Below are 26,150 nucleotides of genomic sequence, written 5' to 3'. Positions count from 1 at the left end.
TTGATGAATGGAATTCTTAAAGAACCCTTTAGCTAACATTTATTGAGCATTAACTATATGCTAGTCACATGCATTATTTCATTTAATCCTCATAATCCCAAGAGATCGGTATTATTATCCTTATTTTACAGATGAGAAAACTGAAAACAGTTGTCACATTTCAGAGATAGTATTTGTATCCAGCTCTGTGACTGGATAAGCCTGTGTTGTTTAACATTATACTAAAGATCTTTACAGATACAAGGGGTCCTGTTTATACAAGTGTTCATTTTTTGAGTCTGCAATCACAAGAATAGAGAAGCAAAGGTTATTGTAATGTGAGAATATCCACTAATGAATTTGCCATCTAAAATATTAATTCCCGCTCAGACATCCCTTTTATACTAACATTCATCCTTGTAAATTTTGTATTACTCTTGGATGCAGTGCAATATAAATGGAAATACATTGAAATATTATTTGGAAAATGAAATTACTAATCTTAAAAAAGATGTAGAATTTAATTCAGTGAGAGGGATGTTCAATAAATCATCTAGTCTTTATGCAGAAACATTGATAAATGAGGATCTGGCAGAAGTAGACTAGTTGATAATTAAAAGAGAGAAAAATCAGCAAGGATTATGATAAGGCACTTCAGAAGTAACTGTTTGAATACTATATATTAGACTCTTGGGAAAATGGTAAAAGCCTTCAGTTTTTCTTTTTTCCTGTCTATTTTTATCAAAAACGTCATGTACCCTCCTCCCCTCGCCCCCCATACCCTCAAACTGTTCTCTTTGTGTTTTTATAGTCAAAGCTGACAAAAGATGCCATATTCTTGTATCATACAGTTTGCCAAAAAAATTATGTGCCCCCTCAAAAATGTCCATTCTTTGGTCATTTTAAGAATTGGCACATAGTGCAGTTATAAGAAATTTGATAGGTTTAAAGGGAAATAGGTTAATTTCTTTTAGTAATGTTTAACTTTTTTCAAGAAAAAGTCGTCCTTGAATTCATATTTACTATGAAATTTTAGTTCTTTTCAGTTGATGCACTTAATAACCCTGTCAGTTTTCTTTGGATCTTTACTGAATATCTCAATTGACAGAAGCATTGAATTCTAAGCAGTTTAATTGATCAGTCATTAAGTTTGTGAATGTTTAGTAAGAGCTATATAGTAATTCAGACATTCCTTCCCACTGTCATTTCTTTCCCAGACACACTCAGCGGCTCTTTGCTACTTACAGAATAATAGCTTTAGAATGGAGTTCAAATCATTTGTAATCTGGCTTTCTAACTTCCATTGTATCCTTCCATTCATACTAACTTTTGTCATGTCTCACAGTATTCTTTTATATGCCTCAGCTTCCTTGTTTTTTAGGGGCATGCGTTTTTTTGATATTAGGTCTGTCTATCCTTTTGTTCAATCACTGTCCTTAGTCAGAAATTCTGTCCTCTCCTAATCTTTCAAAGCCTTACTCATCCTTTTAGATGCTTTTCAAATGACATTTCTTCCTCAAGGTTTCTTATACTTTCTCTGTTAGAAGTAAGCTTCCTTTCTTCCATGGTCTGATAGTATTTTGTTCATGTCTCTATTTTAGCATTTATTTTTAATGAGTTGTTTACATATCACATTTCTCCTTCTTTATTGGGTAGCAAATTCCAGAGCAGGGATTTATTCATCTTTTATCATCCCACTCCTAGTATAGTGTTTTATAAACAGGTACTAAAAAAAATGTTAATAGAAGAGAGTAATATTCCCAAAAAAAGAGGGAATGGGAAGAGGAAAGATGCAGAGGTGGGAATGATAACCTGTATAGGAAAATGAGCACACTAGTAAGGGAAATAAGAAATTTCAAAACAAATGACTCTTCATAAACCAAATTAATGGCAAACTGGAAGAACCACCTGTAGTTAAGAACGCAACAAGAAGGAATATCAGAGTGGCACCTGTCATGTGGGAAGAATGCATAGCTGTTCCAAAGTTGAATGCATTCTGACTTGGAGTCTATTACTTGTCCAAGGAAAACATCCTTCCTAATATTTTACTCCTGTAGTGACCCTTCTGAAGTTTTACACGGGATAATTACTCCGTTTCCTGTTATTAACAAACCAAAACCTTATTAATTTGTAATTAGTCAAGGTAGGATTTCAAACTGCTAGAGAAGATGAAAATTTCTAGTTGTGTCTTCATGCAGAATTCACAAATAAGCTTATGCTACCGGAATTTTACCTCAAACTTATTATTTCTTATATTTAATGAGAGAAAGGTAGATTATAATAGGTTATTAAAATAATAAGTTTTGAGTCTGACATTGACTTTTTTTAAAAATTTAAATTAATAGATCACAGTTGAAAACTTTGGTGCAACAGAAGTGAAAGAACTGGTTCTAAATGGTGCAGACACAGCTGTTAACAAACAAAATCGGTAAGTGGCTTATAGCAGCATCAGTGGTAGTAATAAGATTCAGTAGGCATTTTCTTCTGTATTTAGAAATATGTCACAGTCTTAAGTTTTTACTCAGATAAATTGACTCTTTGAATGGTAAGGACGTAATCAATCTTTCTTTTGCTCCTGGTAAGACATTAATAAAGGGACAAAAAGATCATTATCAACAGGAACAATGAGAAGGAAGGGGAGACAACAACAGACACATTTTTGGAAGCTAGAAACCAGTGGTACCTAACTTCAGCCAGCCAGAAGAAGCTGCAGCTCGAGATGGACTAGGAGCCATGAAGGCAGACAGTTCATATTGCAGAACAATAGTTCAGGCATTGAGAATAAGAAAATAGGTTAAAAAGTGTATGGATTTTAAGGGGAAACTGGAAACAGAGATTGGCTGTTATAAGAAGCAGTTAGAGATCTATTTCCCATAGTGCACACGTGGCCTAACAAATTTCCCTCTCCAGCTGGGCAGACTGGAAATTTACCGATCAAACTAAAGGAACTGTGGATTTGAGGACAGTTAGGCAAAGCACTGAAGTGAAAACACGAAGATTAAGTGAAAGTCTGCAGCTCTCTCCTCCTTGACACTGTGTATTGGAAGATTCTTCTCTGGGAAAACTGCCTAACTTTTAAATGTAAATGAATAATGAAAGATCAGTAGACATTTCAGAAAAGACCAAAATGGTAAAACAATGCCAGAGAAACAGAAGCTGTGCAGGATGAAGAAACATCAATAAAAATTGAAATCAGTATCCTCAAACTGGTAAGAGTAGCATCCATGAGGATAATATTAAAAACTGAAAAAATTTAATTGGAAGAAATGGAATGAATGTAATTTGTCAAATGGTACCCCCCAAAATTTCCAGAACTGAATGACATGCCTTTTAAGAATGACAGCATGGAAACTGAAAAAAAAAAAAACATGATACAAAGCAAAATTACACGAAATTTCACAACCTGAAAAAAAAAACGAACCCTGAAACCTTTCAGGGAAAAAAAAAATAGACCATACACAAAGAATTAATCAAAATAATAATCAGATTTATAAAGATTAACACTGAAGTTAGGAGATCAGCATTCTGGGAGAAAATTATTTTAAACAGAGTTCTATATTGAAACTACCAAATATGTGGTTCAGTTCCGTTCAGTTGCTCAGTCGTGTCTGACTCTTTGCGACCCCATGGACTGCAGCACGCCAGGCTTCCCTGTCCATCACCAACTCCCAGAGTTTACTCATACTCATGTCCATTGAGTCCGTGATGCCATCCAACCATCTCATCCTCTGTCGTCCCGTTCTCCTCCTGCCCTCAGTCTTTCTCAGCATCAGGGTCTTTTCAAATGAGTCAGCTCTCCACATCAGGTGGCCAAAGTATTGGTGTTTCAGCTTCAACATAAGTCCTTCCAGTGAACTGACTTTCAGGACTGATTTCCTTTAGAATGGACTGGTTGGATCTCCTTGCAGTCGAAGGGACTCTCAAGAGTCTTCTCCAACACCACAGTTCAAAAGCATCAATTCTTTGGCGCTCAGCTTTCTTTATAGTCCAACTCTCACATCCATACATACAAGTATGTGGTATGTAAAAATATTTTTATATATGCAGAGTCTCAGAGAATTTACTTCCAATGCAGTTTTCTCAAGAAGTTACTAGAGGATGTGTCCTACCAAAACAAGGAATTGAACCACGAATGAGGGAAAAGGGATCAAAAAAAAGAGAGAGAGAGACAAAGAGAAACAGTGGTGTGCACAAGATTTAGAAATAACTATCAATCTGCGTTAGATAAGGAAGATGGAGGGCTCCAGGAGGAATGTCTTCAGGAAAAAAATGCAACCTAGTATATTTGAATGAATCTAAAGCAGATTGACATTTCTGTTGAAGTTGGAGTTGAGATAGCAACCTGAGGGACACAAAAATTCTTCTTTAGAAAAGTAATTGTAGAACACTCCCTAACTTAGTATTTAAAAATGTTAACAATGAATATTTAACCCAATATTCAGTATTCAGTTCATCAGATAATTTTTATAATTGTAGATCAAGGTAGATCAAGGGATAACAGAACTCTGTTGTTAAAGTTTGAAGGTAAATACCAGAAGGAATGACAGAGTTAACAAGTAGTTTTCTTCAAATTGCCAGAGACTTGATCCAGATGATTATAATCCTGATTCTGTTATTTAGAAGCTGTGTAACTTTAGGTTAATAAGTTGGTGTCTACATGCCTCAGTCTCTTTTTCTGTAAGGTGAGATGATATATTATACCTACTTCATGGGGTTATTTTGAGGATTAAATGTGGCCATAATTTAAAAATGCTTAGAATAGTACCTAGCACGTGTATGTGCTCAGTAAATGTTGGCTGTTAGGACTATTACTATTTGCCATTTTAAAATGTATGTTATTTCTTTGGTAAAAATAAAACTGTTTTTAAAATAATGTGGAAAAATTTTAGGTCTTTCTACTTTTTAAAAAAAAATCTTGGTTTTGAAAAGCTTTGACTATGATATAGAAAGATTTTTTTTCAACTTTTCAAGTTCCTATTGTTGCACTAATTCTTTAAGTTTCTAACAAATATTATTTCACATAGATTATTTAGTTTAGAAGTAATTTAAAGAATTTTGATCTTTTACCACCAGTCCTAGTTGCATAATGAAAGTGTGGAATGCAAAAATGTTAGCACATAAAACAATTTAGCCTTTTGTACTTAGGAGACTTAACTATTAGTAGTATAAATTTGATTAATAGTTGAGTTATAAAATTGTGCCTTATAAAATTACCTGTTTCTTCTTATAAGAACCTTATGCTGATAAGCATATGCTATTGATTTTTCCTTAGGGCCACCAATTTTATTTTATAATGGCCCCCTTTAACCTTTTTTTTCCTCTTTGTAAAGTGAGTTTGGAATTATTTTAAAATTTGCTAAAGTGATTATCTGTAGATGACTAAATTTACCAGTATTCCCATTTATAGAATCATCCTTTTTAATTTGGATAACAAGAGTGTAAAATATTGAAATCCTTTAGCACCCATTCTGATGATTGATTTAACCAGATAGCTGCATAAAGTGTTTGTGGCCAGCAGAACAAATGGGAATAAAACTGTAGTTCTAATTACTGAGTAAAGGGTTTTCTTTTTTCATGACTGTTTCCTTTTGTATCATAACAGGGAGGAAAGCATCAGAAGTGTTCACCTGTATGTGTATTTATATGTATGAACACATACACTTGAAAAGAAACTTCACTTGTAGTCTTTAATGATTATCCTGAAAGAATACTAAATGCCTCTCTTGGGTTTTTAAATAAATGGCTTCATCAGATTCCTTTGAAACCCAAGGAAAAGCAGACTGTACAATCTGTGAAACGGTCCGAATCCCAAAGTGCTCTCTCTCTTTTTAAAAAATCTCCTATTATTTTTTAACTTTATACTAGGGATGTATCAGAGTGATACATACACATTCTCAATAATTTGTGAATAATTTAAAAATATTTTTGATAGCCGTTTGCATCATCATTCTTCCCATTAGGACATCTTTCGCTTAGAAGTAAGCTAAGAATGGCTGTGAATGAGAGGTTGTCTACATGCCTCCTAGATCTACCAGATTTTTATATAGAAAAATAATAGACTTCTTCATTAAGATTTGTCCCTTGAATCCTACTCAACTTTCTCGGTTTTGTACTTAAATAGCAAAAAGTACAGTAACACTCAGAGGTTTAATAAGACTGTAATATGTATTCTCTATAAACATTTTTTTTATATTTTGTGCATGTGTGCTTTTTCATTTCTAGACAAGAGTTTGTTGATGCTTATGTGGATTACATATTCAATAAATCAGTGGCCTCCTTATTTGATGCTTTTCATGCGGGCTTTCATAAGGTCTGTGGAGGAAAAGTCCTTCAGCTCTTTCAGCCTAATGAACTACAAGCAATGGTTATTGGAAACACAAATTACGATTGGAAGGAGTTGGAAAAGGTAGGGGAAAACAAATCTATGATATTGTTAAGATGGAAAAGCAAAAGGAAAGCAATTTGTTGATGGTTGTGTCTCTGGTATTGATGGTATTCATGTTCATGTTATGTGTATTTGACTAAGGTTTTAAAAATAATGCTATTGTGCATTAAAACTGGATGCACTGTTGATACGTTCAACACCTGAGAGTCTCTGAGTCCTTATGCTGGGTGAAAGAAGTCAGTCTCAGAAAATTATATACTGTATGATTCCATTTATGTGACAGTGTTGAAAAGCCAGGCACTGTGCTGGACGGGGGCTAGGGCTGAGGAGGGACTGTGACTGCAGAGAGCAACGTGAGAGAGTTCTTTAGGGCGACAGAATTGCTGAGTGTCCTGCCTGTAGTGGTGGTTTATCTGTATATGTGGTTTAAACTTGTAGAACTGTACACATGTAAAAAAATGGCAATTTTACTGTGTAACAATTTAAGGAAAAATATTTTTAATTAAAAAATAGGACTTCTGATTAAGAATAGTGGAATAAACATTTTTCTCTGCTCCCTCCCAGAATCTCATTAGAATTACAGTAAAGGACTAAACATAGGACTAACCCCCTCCCCGAAAATACAGTGAGCAAGAGAAAATACAGTTTTGGAAGATGGAAAATAGGTGGATGAGTGACTTAGAACAAAGAAAATTGAATTCTGAGCCTCCAGAGGACTAGATTGTCAAGAGGCAGCCTGTCACATTGTAGAATTTGTGAAAGGCACAGGAATTAGCACGTCATGTTACCAGAGGTACAGGGTTGGGCTGAAAGCAATACAGTTGCTTCAAAACTAAATTAAGGAATTAATTGACCTCTCACATCCCCTTTCCTGTCTGGCAAAATAGAACTCTGGAGAGAGGCTCTAGAATCTGGGAAAGCATGTAGAACTGAGGCTGGTACTCAGAAAGCTGGTAGGCAGGCTTGAATCCTCCAGGAAGGAGATTGAAGATTTCTTTGGGAGGTAGATTAATTTGCTAAAGAGAAGAAAGATGACTTTAAGAATTGTCACACCTCAGATCTTACACAGTTTATCCTTCTTGCCTCATCTTTCATTCCTCCTCTCACTCTGCTTCAGCCTTATTGGCTTCTTCGCTGGGCCTAGAACCCTCCAGGAACACTCTAGTCCTGTGGCCTTTCTGTTTTCTGTGCCTAGAATTCTCTTCACCTTGATAATTTCAAATGTTTCTAGTTGTCACTTCCTTTATGTCTTTATATCTTTTCAGAGATCTTCATTGGATACCCACTAAAAATTGCATATGTACACACACATACATACCCCCATCTTCCTTCTCTCTTCTCTTCTCTAAATTTGACTAAATAAAATTTTACTTAATTGTCTTTACTGTCTGCTGCTCCTTACTCCCCACTCCAGTGTAAGCACTATAACTGCAGGATTTTTGTCTCTTTGTTCACTGCTGTCAGGATATTTGTCTATTCACTGCTGTGTTCCCAGAGCCTAGAAGGGCATTCAGCAAGCACTTAAAACCTTGTCAGTCAGACAGGACACTTTTTAAAAGTATATTTTAGTGTACTTAGTATACTTAGTTTCTCCCACTGATCTGATTCATTATAATTTCACTAATTATGATTTGTGACTTTAAATGTTCTTCATCAGGACTGTGCACATTTCCCCAGTACCATTTTGTGGTTTAAAAAAAGGAAGTAAAAAAAAGTCAACCACCTTTCATTTCCCCACTAACATACTCATAATCTTCAATTCAAACAAGTTAATACTTTAGCTGATTGCTAGAATTGAAGCCATTATCTCCAAATCTGTTTGTAAATTAATAGCAGATATGTTGTCGATTTCTTGAGTTCAGTCATTGAGATAATCATGGCTACAAATAGAGCTCCAAATTCAAGAACCTGAAAATAAATCTTCACTGAGCCTCTACTAGATGCCTAATACTATGCAAGAGATTAGGAAGACTGCAGTAAATAAGCTTGAGACATGGTCTTTCTCCTCTGGTAAGGAGGCTGGACATTAAATAATTGAACTGCGATGAATATAAAGGAAGAGTGTTTAGTGAGTGATACATAAGTTGAAACCTACACAAACAGGGAAAGCCTCTCAACTCAATGGGAATCTCTACCAGGTAAGAATTTTGTTCACTGCAATTTCCCCAGGACTCCCGACTTTGACTGAATCTCATTATATATTTGTCTAATGAGCCAATGAGTGAATTAGGTGACATTTAATCTGAACTTAAAGGATAAGTAAAAATTAATCCGATGAACAAAGAAAGGAGGAGTGTTTGGGAAATATATTCGCTGTTTTGTTGCACCAAAACTTAGTGGCTTAAAGATGAACATTTGTTGTCTCACATAGTTTCTGTGGGTCAAGAATTCAGAAGTGGTTTAGTCCAGTGATTTTAAACTCGGAGATCTTTCATGAGGTTGCAGTCGAAGTACCAGCTAGTGCCTTTAGTCATCTGAAGATGGCTGGATAGAATTCCCCTTCCAAGATGGCTGTGGACCAAAGGCCTCAGGATCTCAGCTTGAGGAGGAGAGTAGGGTGGTTTTAATGTCTCCATGAAATGGCAGCTAGCTCCCCCTGGGGGTGAGTGATCAAAAAGCTAAAGCCATACAAGTTGTTTAAGATTAGCCTCAGAAGTCATGTATTCTCACATCTGCACTATCCTAATGAGGTCAAGCCTATTCAGTGTTGCGGGGGGGACGGACATGGCCATGAATAGCAGGAGGCAGAGATCTTTGAGGGCCTCTTGGAAACTACCACAGAAAATTGTTAGTGTTGCTCTTAGAACCATTTATGTTTTAAAGAGAAGATGGGATAATACAAAATAATTCTTATGACTTGTGTTCAATATAGGGAAAGAAAATTTCATGATTATTACAGATAATTAATTCCGTGTTAAACTTGAATAGTCCGCTAGCCTTTCATTAATTTTGGTTTATCCTTTAGATATTTACTTTGGAAAATGATATTACTATCACATCATGTTCTTTGAATTGGGAGCATGGGAGATGTTTCTGCAGATTCATACATATTTTCTTCCCTTTCCTCTGGAACTAATAGTTCCAAGTTGCAAAATACCCAGGAAGTAATAATTAACTGAATTACATGAGTTTCAAACTCTTGGATAGTGTTAATTTTCTGTGCTAAGGAAGCCAGTTGTCAGATTCAAGATAAAACTAATATCCCTTAATATTAATAGAAGATTATGCTGTTTTTAGAATACAGAATACAAAGGAGAATATTGGGCAGAACATCCTACAATAAAAATGTTCTGGGAAGTATTTCACGAATTACCATTGGAAAAGAAAAAACAATTTTTGTGTAAGTATTTCTAATTCTGTGTTTTATGAGAATGGAGTCTAATTATTGAACTTAGACTAATTGATTCACTTTGTTGGGTTTTTCTGTATTATTCAAGGTCCTGTTTTTAATTTTCAGAGTAATTTTTTAAAATCTACATTATTTAGATTTTAAAAAGATCTCTGTAGTATAACTGTTTTCAGTCTTCAGTTTCCTTTCTTTGCTTCAGTATGAAAACTTTGGTAGTTGGTGTAGAAAATAGAACTTTCCTGTTCCTGAACTTAATGCCTAATCTGTGTCTGTTTTGCTTATCATAGGATGACAGGTCATTCTTAAAGCAATTTTAATTTTGGCTTCCAAGTATGAATTTGTTTAAAGATGGCAAGACAAATAGGAAAGGAATTATAATCAAAACTGCATGTGTTTTTAATAAATAGCTTTACTCTTTTCAAAAAAGAGGGGCTCCCAAAATGTTTTTATTAAGGACAGCAGTCATTCATGTATCAAACATATATTAAGCCTTTCTGTGTGTTGATGTTAAGATGACACTTTTAAAGAAAAAATACTGAGGAAAAAAGACTGGATGTATCTCAGAATCATGCTTCCACAAATTCTGAGGATAGGCTTACACCTTAGAGCAAATGTTACTGTAAAGCTTTGCTATAAGTGATTGTTTAAGTAACTTGATACTCCATATTGTTGTTTAAAACTTTTATTGTTGATAAAAGTAGTTGGTTCACTCAATGATTCTTTTCTTGGCAGTATTTTTGACAGGTAGTGATCGCATTCCCATTCTTGGTATGAAGAGTCTAATACTAGTCATCCAGTCAACAGGAGGTGGTGAGGAATATCTCCCAGTTTCCCATACCTGTTTTAATCTTCTGGATCTTCCAAAATATACAGACAAAGAAACTCTACGCTCTAAACTGATTCAAGCTATTGATCACAATGAAGGCTTCAGTTTAATATAACTTTGGAGTTACAACTATTCAGTTTACTGCAAAAGCATTAAACTAATTATTTGTGTTTTTGTTGTGGTGATGAATTCAGCAAGGTGATAGAGGTACTATTACAATTCTTACTTGCAAAATGTTCGATGCAGTGAGTATTCATGAAAGCCAAAAAATATTAAAAGAGATGAACAGACTGTGTTAATATTAAACACTGTACAGAACCATGGGTTTTTTTTTTTTTTTTTGCCATCTTCTAATAAACATACAAGTGTTGTGACTACATTGAGGTTTTACTAACATAAATTTTAAGAGTTTGCATATTTCACAAATGATCTGGTGTGTGAGTGCATGAAAATGTTGCTTAATTTTTCTTCAATCACGGATGAGAAGCCTTTAACTTTGGCCTGCAATAGTCATTCGATTATTTTTTCATTTTGTAAATAATGTTAAAGTTTTGTAATAAAATAGTTATGTTCTGATACCAGTGCAGTTTCTCTGGTTGTACTTGAACTGAGATTACAAATCTTATTCTGACAATCTATGAAGGCAAAAAATTAGCATGGTGGAAAATATAGTCTTTGCTTTTTTGCTAGAATAATGTCCTTGTGCAAATCTAAATTACAAATAGGATTTACCTGATTAACATATAGTTCTTTTTATGAGTCTTGAGATATAATTGATAAATGGGAAGTTGTCAGAAAGCTTAATATTTAGTAATGGAAGAACTCTGTCCAGTTGCTGGAAATATAGTCGTTGACTATGAGAACCAATCATTGGGTTAAAGCTTTTAAAACTATTGATGCTGCAGGTTGGTATTTAAAGAGAATTTTCAGTGCTTCAGAAACATTTACTTGAATTTTAAGAGACAAATCTTAACAGATCTTTAAGTTTTATGGTGCTGATGCTTAGTTATCTCATTAAATTGTAACAGTGAGTGATGCAACACATGTGACTTTCTGCTATAATGCAAATATTTATTTTTTAAATTTATTTTTTAAATGCCATGAAAACTGTTTAAATAATAAAGGTTTATTGGCCTAATATTTAAACTTTCACTGGTTCTCATATAAGAGTCAAAATTCTTCAAAAACAGTAATATCTAAGAGAAGGTCTCTTAAATTTTGGACAGATAGTTCCCATTCCCATACAAATTTATCTGTTTTATAGACGCTCCCAAGTCTCCTTACCTGTAATTCTAAAACCCAGAACAACTCGGGGCGGGGGTTGGGGGGAGGCGGGTGCTACATCACTTTGCAGCAAAACCTGACCTCATTGTTGAGGGTGTTTATGATATTAAATAGGACTAGATGGGACTGTTTGCACATTTGACTGTGGCAGTGTTGGTGTGTTTGTTTTGTGTTTGATCTGGGTGCTGCCGGATCTGTGTGGGGTGCTACACTTTGTGTGCTTTAAAAATTCTTTTAACATTCATAATTCCAAAACGCAAATGAGTCCAGGGGTTTTGGAAAAGGGGTTGTGGACATGTACTTTTCACTAGTTTAAGTTAAACTTCTCGTGTTTTTTAATAGGCTTTTAATAAAAGCCTTAATAATTGTCCTTAAAGTGACATTTTTCCCAGTAAAATTCTTCCAGGTATCTGGTATTATACTGTTTCTGTGCACATCCATTCCTTCAGGCTATTGATTGTTTACATTGAAAACTTAGATGTGTGCCGGAGCCAGCACACGAGATCCCACCCATGACAAAGGCTGACAGGCAGGGATTCCGAAAAGCTGCCCCCCCAGTGCTCACCTTGAAGATGGTATCTGTCTTTCTGGTGCTTACTTCAAGAGTACTCCTTAATTTCTGTGACACAGGCAGAAGGCCTTCCCAAATAAGAATCAATTTAGAACTTTAATAAGTTTCCTGGGTGGTTGGTATTTTATGAGATTATCCAGGGTGAGTGTTTTAATTTAGACTCCATTTTAGTTTGTTTGGCAAATGCGTTTATGCCCTTGGTACTAATATGCATGATTGCCCATAATACCCTAATCATAAAATAGCATAAAGAACCTTATCATATAAAGGCCCTAGTAGACATAGAGCCCTTCGGGGAGTGAGGAAGCCCTATTAGAAAACATAAGAAAAATTATTCTAAAGGTGGTTACTGGGTTGATGTTTGCTTGCTGTGTTTTTGCTTTTAATGTGCTAAGGTTGTTATAGAAACCATTGTTAATATAGTTAAAGATCTAGAGAAATAAGAGCTTAGCCCTAGTGTGGTAACAATGAGATGGTTGTTAATTGCTGCCTCACGAAAGTCACAGAGTCTGTGTGGGGTAAACTTCTTAGATAAACGCAACTGACAACTTCTGCAGAAGGATTAATTTTTGTGTTAACAAGGTTATACTTCTACTCTGTACTGTTGCCCTATGAGACTGCTACCTTTCAGTTAAGGTCACCATAGAAACAGAAAATAGGTTTACATTCACCTGACCAGCATAAAATGTTAATAGGCCCCAAGGCCAGAAGATAACAGACACTCATAAACAAAGAAGTATGCAGAAAACACCCTGGTTTCGTGAAGGACAAGCTGATATAATGTTAAACTGTCTTGCCCTTAGAAATGTACTAACTTAGGGTATAAAAGCTATGGTAAAAAATAAAGGATTGCCAGACTCTGCTAGACCCTGCTGCAAACACCCCTGGTCTGGTCACTCTCTCTCGCTTTCTCTGTCTCGTCATCCTGAGACTTGGCCCTATCAAGGCTGGTCTCACGTGTCCTCTCTCTCTCGCCGATGCCATTCATCCTGAGGGTACCCCCTGGATCCTGCTGAAGGTGGACCCTGGCAGATGTGTGTGTCAGGTTTCTTAGTAACCTCTATTTCCTATGAAGCTTGTCTGTAAAATAGCAGCCACTTTGGATTAATACAGGTAGAGTTCATTGAACAGGTGTTTTAACAAGGCCTGACTTGTTATCTGGGAATACAACAATGCAAGGCATAATTTGGGTAACTCTGGTATTATTTTCCTCCCTGTTACTGCAGACCTACAGTAGAATTAACAGCAGGGAGATTCATGGGAAAAAATACCATTGAAAATTTTTCAAATTGCTGTTTGCTGCTTTTTAAAAGTAACAAAAATACCAAGCTTTACAGATTAGAAATGGTTTGGACTTAAGCAGATACTAAGAAGTTATAGCAAGAATACACAGAACTATACAAAAAAACATCTTAATGACCCAGATAACCACAATGGTGTGATCACTCACCTAGAATCACACATTCTGGAATGTGAAGTCAAGTGGGCCTTAGGACACATCACTATGAACAAAGCTAGTGGAGGTGAATGAATTCCAGTCGAGCTATTTTAAACCCTAAAAGATGATGCTGTGAAAGTGCTGCACTCCATATGCCAGCAAATTTAGAAAACTCAGCTGTGGCCACAGGACTGGAAAAGGTCAGTTTTCATTTCAATCCCAAAGAAAGGCAATGCCAAAGAATGTTCCAACTACCGCACAATTGCACTCCTCTCACATGCTAGCAAAGTAATGCTCAAAATTCTCAAAGCCAGGCTTCAACAGAACGTGAACCGTGAACTTCAGATGTTCAAGCTGGATTTAGAAAAGGCAGAGGAACCAGAGATCAAATTGCCAACATCTGTTGGGTCATCGAAAAAGCAAGAGAGTTCCAGAAAAACATCTACTTCTGCTTTATTGACTACACCAAAGCCTTTGACTGTGTGGATTACAATAAACTGTGGAAAATGCTTAAAGAGATGGGAATACCAGACCACCTGACCTGCCTCCTGAGAAATCTGTACGCAGGTCAGGTAGCAACAGTTAAGACTTGGACCTGAAACAAGACTGGTTCCAAATCAGGAAAGAAGTACATCAGGGCTGTTTACTGTCACTCTGCTTATTTAATTTATATGCAGAGAACATCATATGAAATGTTGGGCTGGTTGAAGCACCAGCTGGAATCAAGATTTCAGGGAGAATTATCAATAACCTCAGATATGCAGATGACACCACCCTTATGGCAGAAAGTGAAGAGGAACTAAAAGAGCCTCTTGATGAAGGTGAAAGAGGAGAGGGAAAAAGCTGGTTTAAAACTCAACATTCAAAAAATGATCATTGCATCCAGTCCCATCACTTCATGGCAAATAGATGGGCAAACAATGGGAACAGTGAGAGACTTCATTTTGGGGGGCTCCTAAATGGGGCTTCCCTGATGGCTCAGGTTAAAGTGTCCTAGGTTCAGTCCCTGGGTTGGGAAGATCCCCTGGAGAAGGAAATGGCAACCCACTCCAGTATTCCTGCCTGGAGAATCCCATGGATGGGGAAGCCTGGTGGGCTATAGTCCACAGGGTCGCAAAGAGTCGGACACGACTGAGCGACTTCACTTTTACTTTTCAAAAATCACTGCAGATGGTAACTGCAGTCATGAAATTAAAAGATGCTTGCTCCTTGGAAGAAAAGCTATGACCAACTTAGCATATTAAAAAGCACAGACATTACTTTGCCAAGAAAGGTCCATCCAGTCAAAGCTATGGTTTTTCCAGTGGTCATGTATGGCTGTGAGAGTTGGACCATACAGAAGGCTGAGCGCCAAAGAATTGACGCTTTTGAACTGTGGCGTTGGGGAAGACTCTTGGGAGTCCCTTGGACTGCAAGGAGATCCAGCCAGTCAGTCCTAAAGGAAATCAGTCCTGAATATTCATTGGAAGGACTGATACTGAAGCTCCAATACTTTGGCCACCTGATGCGAAGAACTGATTGATTTGAAACAACCCTGATGCTGGGAAAGATTGAAGGCTGGAGAAGAAAGGGATGACAGAGGATGAGATGGTTGGATGGCGTCACTGACTCGATGGACATGAGTTTGAGCAAGCTCTTGGAGTTGGTGATGGACAGGGAAGCCTGGTGTGCTGGTCCATGGGGTTGCAGAGTTGGACACGACTGAGTTGATAGATTAGAAAGTAGGCAAATACTGAGTTCATTAAATTTTAAGGACCATGATTGTTGAATTGGCTTAACCTTTGAAAACATTTGGCCTCCACATTTGTAAGAGTAATTGTCTTTAATGCCTTAAGTCAGTAGTAGTTTTAACTGATAGCCATTGTTCAGAGAAGGCAGTAGACCCAATACAAGCCTTTAAACTGGCATGAAATAAAACCACAATGTAGTTTTCAAAACTGAGAACCCCAGCCTTTGCACAGGGATTGACTTCTAACATGTTTTTGCCTGCATTATCTAAGATTTTCACTGCATTTAGTTGAACAAGGTCTTATGATGGTGTGTAATATGCCTAAGGCAGTCTTCCCCTGCATACGGTGAATTCTCTGAAAGCAAAGGCAAAATGGTCTTGCTCTCAACTTCTTCCTATCCCCAGCCTCTGGGCTGTTGGCCATCCAAACTCCTTACGTTCATTTTGGCCTCCTTTCTCAGTAATTCAGTAGCTCCCTGCTCCCACATTGTAACATTACTAGGTATAAACTGGGGATTAGTCTGTTTTATGTACGTCTACCTTACTTTCCCTGTTGGGCCAGCCACACTGAATGGAGGGTTAAATGCAGAAGGAACTCACCCTATTCCTTTCACTTCTCAACTCTTAAGTCACCTGGGGCTACTTTTTACTATTATGTAAACTCCACCTTTGACCAGTTAGATGTCATCTTTTAAGAGATTACTTTCCAAAATTCCCCAGGTTATTTTTAATCCCTGTTGGGGGGTGGGAGGGAGGGGTGTCATGAGACCATTTCTCCTAGCATCCTAAGGGTAACTTCATTTTTAAGGAGTGGGAGAGCTTTTGATTAGGAGCCGAAACTTGTTTCAAATAAAATTTATCAGATAATGCTTAGCAGGTAGGTGAAGGTACATAATTCTTTTGTGCCAGTGAGGAAGATGCTGATTAACAATGTGTATAAAGTCAGGTTTTGCTAGGTTTTCAATTACTTGAAATGACCACATACCCTCCTTATTAAGAACTGCTTTTCTATTTTCTGCATATATAGGATTTCACAGGTACTTTTTCTAGTGCAAACAAGATATACAGGGGAAGAGAGTTTTTTGAATTGTTTAGTTCACTTCAAAAAGAGACCTGAAGGCAGGAAACTGCCACATTTATTCATTACATCTTTGTAAAGGGGCATGTTTCTGCCCTCCTGAATACTAGATTTCTGGGTCACCTTAAGAAAGTTCACACCAAATATGATCAAGTCATTTTTTGTCTACTCCTTTGGGTCTTGAGTTCACTACAGTTCCACCATTCCCTCATCCCCCCCAATCCCAAAGTCCTGGTCCTTTGTCAAGTGTTTCATGTCAAAAATTAGCTGTTCTTTTAGTTGCTAACTCATATCCAACTCTGCAACCCCATGGACTTCAGCACGCCAGGCTCCTCTCTCATCCTCTAGTATCTCCCGGAACGTGCGCAAATTCTGCTGCTTGCTCAGATCTCATCCTCTGCCTCCTCCTCTTGCCTTCAACCTTTCCCAGTTATTCTTAGGCAGGGTTAGTAAGGGGGGAAGGCTCCTGGTCTAGAACAGTTGAAACGTTTTGGTGATGTACCAGTTACTACAACCAGCACTTTTAGTACTATTTTAGTATTAACTGTTGTATATAAACTAAAAAAAAATGTAGCATCTAATAGCCCTCAAAGCTGTATAAAAGCTGCACAATTTTTAAAGTTTTTACCTTAAACAATGTAAGCTAACAGAAAAAAGTCAAATGACAATTTTAATAGACTTTTAAAACAGTGTACAAGTATAAAACACTGGTTTTGTATTTCAAAAGTTTGAGGAAGATATCCAGTCATTAAACAGTCTACAAAACATATGCCAGTAGATTACATAAAAGACTATGTACAATATAAAAAGAGCTGAAAACAGTCTTCACTGTAAAAATAATTTAAAACAAATTTTTCAATTTAAAATATCATCTATAGCACAAACACAGATCATGCAAATGGAAAACTAAATATTATACTGCATTCTTTAGTGTAGTCAAATAAATTCAGATTGAAACATCTTTTAGGTAGGGAAATGGTCATTCAATAAAATTTTTTTTCTCTGGCAGTAATGGTCCTAAGCTGGGTATTTTAAGCTTAAAGAACAGCTGTATTTCAAACCCTTGTTAAACTGTAATAAATACTAAAGCAACATAAAAATTCTTTATTTGAAAGCAATGTTGGGGAAAGGCCTGGAAAATTAATCATTACTGTGCAATTTTATAAAGTATGAACTTTTGTTGAAAGGCTAGAAGCTTCTGCAGCTGAAAAAGTTGTTCTCTAGTTTTAAGGCAGGCTAAGCTTTTAAATATATTATAGGAACTAGTTTCATTAACTATTCTGCTATTAACAAGTTACATCACGTTCATCTCCATAATACTAGGCTAGTATGTTTGGTGTTTCCTACACCAAGTCCTCCCAACAGGAAACATGTACTCACTGGCTTTGGAACCGTAATCGGGGTCTGTTGCTCTCATTAATGGGGAAAAAAGGCAACAGTCCAAAATATTACACTCTCCCCAGTTGAAGTACCATTTATATTGATTCATAAAGGCTTTGCAGATTCACATTGGCAGTTTAATACTTGTGGAAAGGATCAATGCAAGCTCTACCACAGTGATAGGTATTTAAACAACAATGGCAAATATTCTCAAAACTAAGGGGACCCAGGCAGGTACTATTGTTTCTAAAGCAACTGAAACATTTCCAAAGCATATATTTTTTAAGTTGGTTTTATGAGCCAATATAGACATTACTACATGTCCACAGGAAGTACAAAAGCCATCTTCATTTGAACGATACACTTCTGAAACTGTTAGCACCAAGTCTCATTTTAAGAAAGCAAAGACAACTGAGTGCTCTCCCACATATTGTTGACTTCCTTCTCACATTGCATGTCATGAGATTTTTAAAAAGTTAGCTGCCACAAGTTTTGGAAAATGCCAGTGTTTAAAAATAGGTAATTGTGCTAATAAAGAATCAAACGTTTAGCAGAACAGAGATTTGAGGATTTCAAACCATTCAATGTTACAAAGAAAAGTGTGAAAATACCATTCTTTGGTCTAGATAAGCTGTTCCCTTTAACATTCCAATGGCTTTTTGAAAACTCTGAAATGTTGAAACTCACTAGGCAAAAACAAAATTATATATACATGTCGATGTATCATACAAATGAACCTTTAACAGAAAGTCTAGTCCAATAGCTGACTAAAGATACTTGCGTACCTTTGTTTAAAAAAAAAAAGTTAGTGTTTGAGTGTATAAGCACAGAAATAAGGAGTTAAAAATTACCCATTGGGGGGAAATCTGTTTTACCAGTCTATAAATATTATACCTTTCTGGTTTCTTTGCTCTATTGAGTTCACAAGTAAACATTCAACTTGACATGCTAAAGATCCTAATGCTGGTGGAACAATTTCTGTACCTGGACAATTACTACATTATGATTTGTTTGATGGATAGTTAATGCATGTTGCTTCCTGTTTCACGGATATAGCTTCATTAACTGCCTCTTGATCACCTCCATCAGCTTCAAATACAGTTCCTCCAGCGCTCTCATCAACATCATCTTCCAAACCATTGTAAAATTCTTCATTCTCACTTTCATCCTCCATGGGTTCTTCTAAACTTGGACTCTGGCATGTTCCACTATCACTGTTACTGCCGCAAGAACTAGAGGATAAGACATCATCTTCAGAGTCTGAATACACCTCAGCGCCATGGAAAATATAACGGTTTGGTGGTATAAACAGATACTGATTATCTGAAATACAGTAATAGGAGAGAAATGGGTTATTTCCAGTTTTCTAAGACTTAGTCTGATTGTGCTGTTTAGATAAGTGTAGGTTCTAAACTTTTACCTGAGTATCACTACTAGAGGCTATTATTATATACAGTTTCTCAAAACCAAGCTATAAAGGCACTCAGTCCTGGGTAGAAATCTTAGTTCTGCCACTCATAAACTTCGCAAATTGGAAGTGTTATCTCTGTGCCTCAATCTCCTCATCTGGGTATGAAGTAATTTTCAGACCCTATGAGGTAAGTATGAAAAAAAAAATTGTAGAGAGCCATGTTCAACGAAGCTTACTTAACCAACTCCTTTGAGATTTGGTGAGATGAAGTATCCAGCTACCACCCACCCTCTGAATCAGAAGCTATTTTTCTGAGTCCTATCATGTTAAAGTGTGAGAAGTACTATTAAGCTTTCTTTTGTAAAGCCCTCCCAAATTAGCATTCGCAGTATAAGATTTGACCTCTCATGGTGAGGAGCCTTCCCCTCTCTCTTCTAAGCAGAGAGTGACTCTCTCCCAGGTCAAGGGTGTTCCTCTTAAGAGCCCAGACTGATTCACAAAAGCTGACTACTACAGGGTTCATCTGGAGTAATATATACTTAAGTTTCTCTTCAAAATGACTTCCAAGGTTTTTTTTTTTTTGGTTTAAATATATATTTTTTTCATTTATTTTTATTAGTTGAAAGCTAATTACTTTACAATATTGTAGTGGTTTTTGCCATACATTGACATGAATCAGCCATGGATTTACATGTATTCCCCATCAAGACCCTGCCTTGACCCAGTTCTCACTCTGCATGTTTTGCAGTGTGAAAACCACATTGTGTCAGTGATTGGAGAAGGGACTTGAGTACCTGCATTCTAGCTGCTGACAGACAACATCTAGTGATTCTAACAGGACCATCTCCTCTGAATCACATCCTAGAAGCCAGTCTTCTAAGCAGTCCCAGCACATGGCTGTGTCCTGCCCTTTTACAGGTTTATTAAAAACCAGTTCATTCTGCTCCGGCCCCCTGAAGAACTGAACAATCCATTTCTCCATCCAAGTACCCTGCACCTGTTTTTGTCCTCTTGGCAATCTTACCTTTAAGATATTCACATTTAAAAAAAAAAAAAAAAAAGATATTCACATTTTATTTCTTACATGCTCCAACTTCCTCCTTTTCAGCCCTGACCTCACAACAAACTAAAATGAGTAAACTCCAGTTGTTTGGTTTAAACAGTTAAAAATTAAGTTTTACATTCTTTACATCAGTTATCTTTTCAAATGCTCACAATGCTATGAGAGGTAGATCAAATTCCGAAGCCTGTATCTTTAAAGGTCTAAATTAGCCGAATAAAACCAAGGTATACCAGTTTCTGGGGCAGAATTTTATACGTTTGACCCATCTGTCAAAAAAGAGCCAAAGAATATTGTGAGTGCCTAAGCAGAGTTTGGAGAAGGAAATGACAACTCACTCTAGTGTTCCTGCCTGGAGAATGCAATGGGCAGAGGGGCCTGGCAGGCTACAGGTCCATGGGATCAAAAACGAGTCGAGACACAAAGGACCAACACACAAGCAGACTGTGTATACGACAGACTTAGCTGACTCAATCAACAGCAATTTTTCTACTTCTGACTTTTGCCACATTGACAAGCTAAGTATTCTTCTATACTTTTTCTAATTTTCCCCATGGAAGACTTCACCAACTTACAGTTAAAGCCTTCTATAACCTAGTGCCCACTAAGCAGCATCTACCTTTTAAAATTCTCACCTATTTTTTTCCCATTCACCCATTTTTGTAATTATACACAAATATCAGTTGCTTGGATGAGTGTTTCCAGAACTTGCTGCAGTCCTAGTTTGGAAAATACCCAAAGGCTTATTCAACTGAACTAAAATTTATTTATGGCAAATGAACATGTAATACATTTGTCTAAAATTTCTTGCCAGTTTTCACAATGTATGGTGAGAGAGTGTTTTAAGCAGTACAAAATTGTTGCATCTAAGAGCACAATTTTCTGTCTTAATTAGGGTTTTTCACCATAGGTTAATACTTGTGCGTAAGTGGTTTTAAAAGTTAGAAAGTGATTCCACCTATGTTGATAACAAACTGGTAAGGACTTTCCGTGAGTCAAAACAGAGCGGATGCTATTTCTGACAGTCAGTGGAGAAGAGCCAGCTGTTTCCCTAGATCTGAGACAACAGGCTAACAGAAGCTGGACTCTACCCGGCTCTCCTACACTTGAGTTGTGTCCTTAGGGGATTTAACCTCACTGGTCCTCATTTTCCCACCTGTACCTGAGAAGTAACAGTTTCCTGCCTAACTGAAATCAGATACTGAAATCAGAAAATATGTCAAATCACTGACCCTCAGTAAGCACCAAATCTTGATCATTTTCACCATCTAAAGCTCTTAGCAGAAACAGCGGAGCACTCAGTAGTCCCCAATTAAATGCGTAACTTCTCACTCCTAGGGAAACTCAAGGTACAGGACACTGTTGGATACCATTTCTTCCCCATATTACTGAAGATACTGTTTATCTTTTTCTAGCTTAAAACCTCAACTTCAGTTTCTCTAAACACAATCAGCTATTAAAATTTAGCTGCATGAAGTTCACACTAACTAGGTTGCCAAAATTGCTCACTTCCTGCAAATATTCCATTGAAACTGGAGCCTATTATACAGAGTGAAGTCAGTCAGAAAGAAAAACACCAATACAGTATAGTAACACAGATATATGGAATTTAGAAAGATGGTAACGATGACCCTATACACAAGACCACAAGAGAGATTCATGTAAAGAACAGACTTTTGGACTCTGAGAGAAAGCGAGGGTTGGATGATGTGAGAGAATAGCACTGAAACATGTATATTACCATATGTGAAACAGATCGCCAGTCCAGGTTTGATGCATGAGACAGGGTGCTCGGGGCTGATCACTGGGATGACCCAGAGGGATGGGATGGGGAGGGAGGTGGGAGGGGGGTTCAGGATGTGGGACACGAGTACACCCATGGCTGATTCATGTGAATGTATGGCAAAAACCACTACAATATTGGAAAGTAATTAGCCTCCAATGAAAATAAATAAATTTACAAAAAAAAATAATAGTTATACCCTCAAAACGGCCCAACAACCTTTCTTACCATCAAGGCGTTTACTAATCTGCTCCTTTGCAAGTCTAGCCGGCCAGCATTTTCTCACTGTTTCAGCACCTGAAGTTCTTTCATTTTTCTCACCACTACTGGAGACCGCATTCTTCAAATCTGGACTCTCCAACTGGTCATTAACACTTTCAGTGCTCCTAGTAGAAGTCTGTACTTCCTGTGATTTTTCTGTGACACAGTCTTTTATTTCAGACACATCTGGATCTTCAACCTTACTCTTTGTTTCTTGGTCTAAAAGAGTGATAATCACTGAAGAATCTGGTGGTGAAGTTCTTTCGGGTGAACTTGAGCCTTCTGAAATATTGAGGGGTGTGGGTGGCAATTCTGACAAATGTGCCAACTCTTTTTGTATTCGAGGAGGTTTTTCGGTAATTTCTGAAAGCTTCACAGGGTTACAGCAAAGTTTGGCATATTCACCACCTAACCTATGACACAGTTCATTGATAATTACGTCACAGTCTCCAAGAAGCTCTACATCAAAATGCAGATGAGGCAAAGGTTCCCTATTAATTAATATCTGAGGCACTTCATGGGGTATGGAACCTAAGATTAGAGTGACAAAATAAAGAATTAGAGAAAAGAAGGGAGGTGCACTTATAAAACCAAAACAAACACAATATGTAAAATCTTAACAGGGAATTTCCTGGCAAGTTCAGTGGTTAGGACTCTGCTTTCACTGCCATGGCCAGGGTCCTATTCCTGCTCAGGGAAATAAGTTCCTGCAAGCCAAAAGAAAATCTAATGCTCTCCAATACCAAAAAAAGACACGCAACTCTAATCAAGCTATTATATACCATCACACTATTAAGTCAATAAATGAGCAGCAAAATTTCTTCTATCACTTGATTACCTCTGGGCAACTGCCTGAAACGTCTACATTCTGTGTTCAGTTTCCTCGTCTGTATAATAGGTTAACTACTGCTCCACAAGATTGCAGTGAGGAGTAAGTGACATAATATGCAAAGTTCTTGGCTCTTAGTAGGTGAGAATTTTCTCTACTTAAATGGCTTCTGATATAAAGAGTAAAAGTTTATATCAGTCTACTCTCCACTTTTGCCTAGTATCACCAACACATTATACTATCCTACAGAAAGTCTGTCAGAAGTTCTTGCTCTATGTTTAAATAGAAAAAAATAACTCAAAACTAAGCTTAGACATTAAATTTTCTTTTTAGTTACAAACTGTCCTATAATCTACATGAATAGTTTCTATTAAAGCAGCAGTTTACGGTAGCTGCCTATTTGCTGGTGTGAGGGTCTAATTCTCTCGTTAAGGGTTTGATATTCTCTCCTCTGCCCCTTCCCTCACTTTTATGGCACAAGTGATGCCACTGAATTAGCCCCTCTATCCTCCTCCCCCTTACTTGCTCACTAGAGGGAGAAAAAATGTAGCATAGGAGCATGGGTTAAAAAAATATTCCTGAGAATATTTCAACAGGGAATTCAGTTGTATTTGAGCATTTTTATACATATGAACACCCTTCTGGTTAGAGCTGATCTACATATAATGCTTATGACTGTTCTTACAAAAACAATCATTTTGAGTCCCAAAATTCTATCTTACATGAGTACTTACACAATATCAAGCTGTACATCTGAACAGCTGTAGAATGTGAAACATTAGCAACAGGCTCAAATTAAGATTAAAATAGATTATTTTTCATGTTTCCCATGTATATGTAAATTAGTTGATGTGAACTCCTACTGCATTAAAAACACATCCCATTGAAAAGTTACTTTGAAGTATTTCCCTTTGTTATTACTTCTGTTTTGAAAACCCTCTATTCCCATTGAAATTTCATATTAAACAATCTTCATGAACAAGAATATGTCACCTTTAAAAACTAAAGTTTGGCTCTTTACCACTCTTAATGAAAAACAGACCACTGGGGTACACTCTACATACCCACAACACATGGCAAAATATACAGAAATGGATCTCTAGAAATCATTACCAACTTACTTGGAATTAGTGCTACTGGTCTTACTTTCAGGGAAGATCCAATAACAATGAGAAGATCAACTTCATCTTTGTCATACTTCATGGCTCTATGAAACTGTTCTGGTAAATTTTCACCAAAAAAGACAATCTCTGGTTTCATGATAGCAAGCGGTTCATCAGCTGGGCATCTAGGACATCGAGGAACTACCTATGTGTTCCAGGTTTTGGTTGAGGACGGAAAGAGAAAGCCAAGTCCAAGTTAGAATAGTGAACATTTCCACACTTAGCAAGAAATCATTTCAAATTTATCAAAACAGAAAAACTGGATAAAACCTAAACACCAACTATAAATGACCCCCCCACTTATTTCACTAACATACAATGAAATACAGTTGTGCTATTATCTGCTGCTAATATCTGTATAGATTCACATTTGACATTAAAGAAAATTAAGAGGAAAAAGCAACATGTGTATACATGTACATGAGTCTTAACATTTAAAAAAATAAAAGTTTGGCAATGAGAAAACAGAAAGAGAAATTAAGGAAACAATACCATTCACCATTGCAACAAAAAGAATAAAATACTTAGGAGTATATCTACCTAAAGAAACAAAAGACCTATACATAGAAAACTATAAAACACTGATGAAAGAAATCAAAGAGGACACAAACAGATGGAGAAATATACCGTGTTCATGGATTGGAAGAATCAATATTGTCAAAATGGCTATACTACCCAAAGCAATCTATAGATTCAATGCAATCCCTATCAAACTACCAACAGTATTTTTCACAGAACTAGAACAAATAATTTCACAATTTGTATGGAAATACAAAAAACCTCGAATAGCCAAAGTAACCTTGAGAAAGAAGAATGGAACTGGAGGAATCAACCTGCCTGACTTCAGACTATACTACAAAGCCACAGTCATCAAGACAGTATGGTACTGGCACAAAGACAGAAATATAGATCAATGGAACAGAATAGAAAGCCCAGAGATAAATCCACGAACCTATGGTCACCTTATCTTTGACAAAGGAGGCAAGGATATACAATGGAGAAAAGACAACCTCTTTAACAAGTGGTGCTGGGAAAACTGGTCAACCACCTGTAAAAGAATGAAACTAGAACACTTTCTAACACCATACACAAAAATAAACTCAAAATGGATTAAAGATCTAAAAGTAAGACCAGAAACTATAAAACTCCTAGAGGAGAACATAGGCAAAACACTCTCCAACATAAATCACAGCAGGATTCTCTATGACCCACATCCCAGAATTTTAGAAACAAAAGCAAAAATAAACAAATGGGACCTAATGAAACTTAAAAGCTTTTGCACAACAAAGGAAACTATAAGCAAGGTGAAAAGACAGCCCTCAGATTGGGAGAAAATAATAGCAAACGAAGCAACAGACAAAGGATTAATCTCAAAAATATACAAGCAACTCCTCCAGCTCAACTCCAGAAAAATAAATGACCCAATCAAAAAATGGGCCAAAGAACTCAACAGACATTTCTCCAAAGAAGACATACAGATGGCACAAAAACACATGAAAAGATGCTCAACATCACTCATTATCAGAGAAATGCAAATCAAAACCACAATGAGGTACCATTACACGCCAGTCAGGATGGCTGCTATCCAAAAGTCTACAAGCAATAAATGCTGGAGAGGGTGTGG

At 36.7% G+C, this 26,150-nt stretch overlaps 2 protein-coding genes across 10 annotated transcripts in view; one reads left to right on the top strand and one right to left on the bottom strand.

The window, feature by feature from the left end:
• HERC4 (HECT and RLD domain containing E3 ubiquitin protein ligase 4) overlaps positions 1-11,120 on the top strand; it is a 127,114-nt gene extending 115,994 nt beyond the window's left edge. For 6 of the 7 annotated variants that reach the window (XM_020869904.2, XM_020869903.2, XM_020869901.2 and 3 more), the window contains 4 exons: positions 2,325-2,407; positions 6,202-6,385; positions 9,602-9,704; positions 10,446-11,120. In XM_020869904.2, the coding sequence (XP_020725563.1) occupies positions 2,325-2,407; positions 6,202-6,385; positions 9,602-9,704; positions 10,446-10,654 (579 nt within the window). In that variant the 3' untranslated portion in view covers positions 10,655-11,120. Of the gene's footprint in view, positions 1-2,324; positions 2,408-6,201; positions 6,386-9,601; positions 9,705-10,445 lie in introns of those variants that run through there. The other variant, XM_070470729.1, reaches the window with a different exon arrangement.
• A 6,176-nt stretch (positions 11,121-17,296) lies between these two features.
• The window catches only part of SIRT1 (sirtuin 1), a 28,893-nt gene continuing 20,039 nt past the window's right edge, over positions 17,297-26,150 (bottom strand). For all 3 annotated transcript variants that reach the window (XM_070470730.1, XM_020869855.2, XM_070470731.1), the window contains 3 exons: positions 24,485-24,671; positions 22,502-23,065; positions 17,297-19,342 (listed from right to left, as the gene is read on the bottom strand). In XM_070470730.1, the coding sequence (XP_070326831.1) occupies positions 19,020-19,342; positions 22,502-23,065; positions 24,485-24,671 (1,074 nt within the window). In that variant the 3' untranslated portion in view covers positions 17,297-19,019. The remainder of the gene's footprint in view (positions 19,343-22,501; positions 23,066-24,484; positions 24,672-26,150) is intronic.

The sequence above is a fragment of the Odocoileus virginianus genome, chromosome 7, assembly GCF_023699985.2.
Source record: "Odocoileus virginianus isolate 20LAN1187 ecotype Illinois chromosome 7, Ovbor_1.2, whole genome shotgun sequence".
NCBI classification, from domain to species: Eukaryota; Metazoa; Chordata; class Mammalia; order Artiodactyla; family Cervidae; genus Odocoileus; species Odocoileus virginianus.
This window is presented reverse-complemented; position numbering and strand designations above follow the sequence as displayed.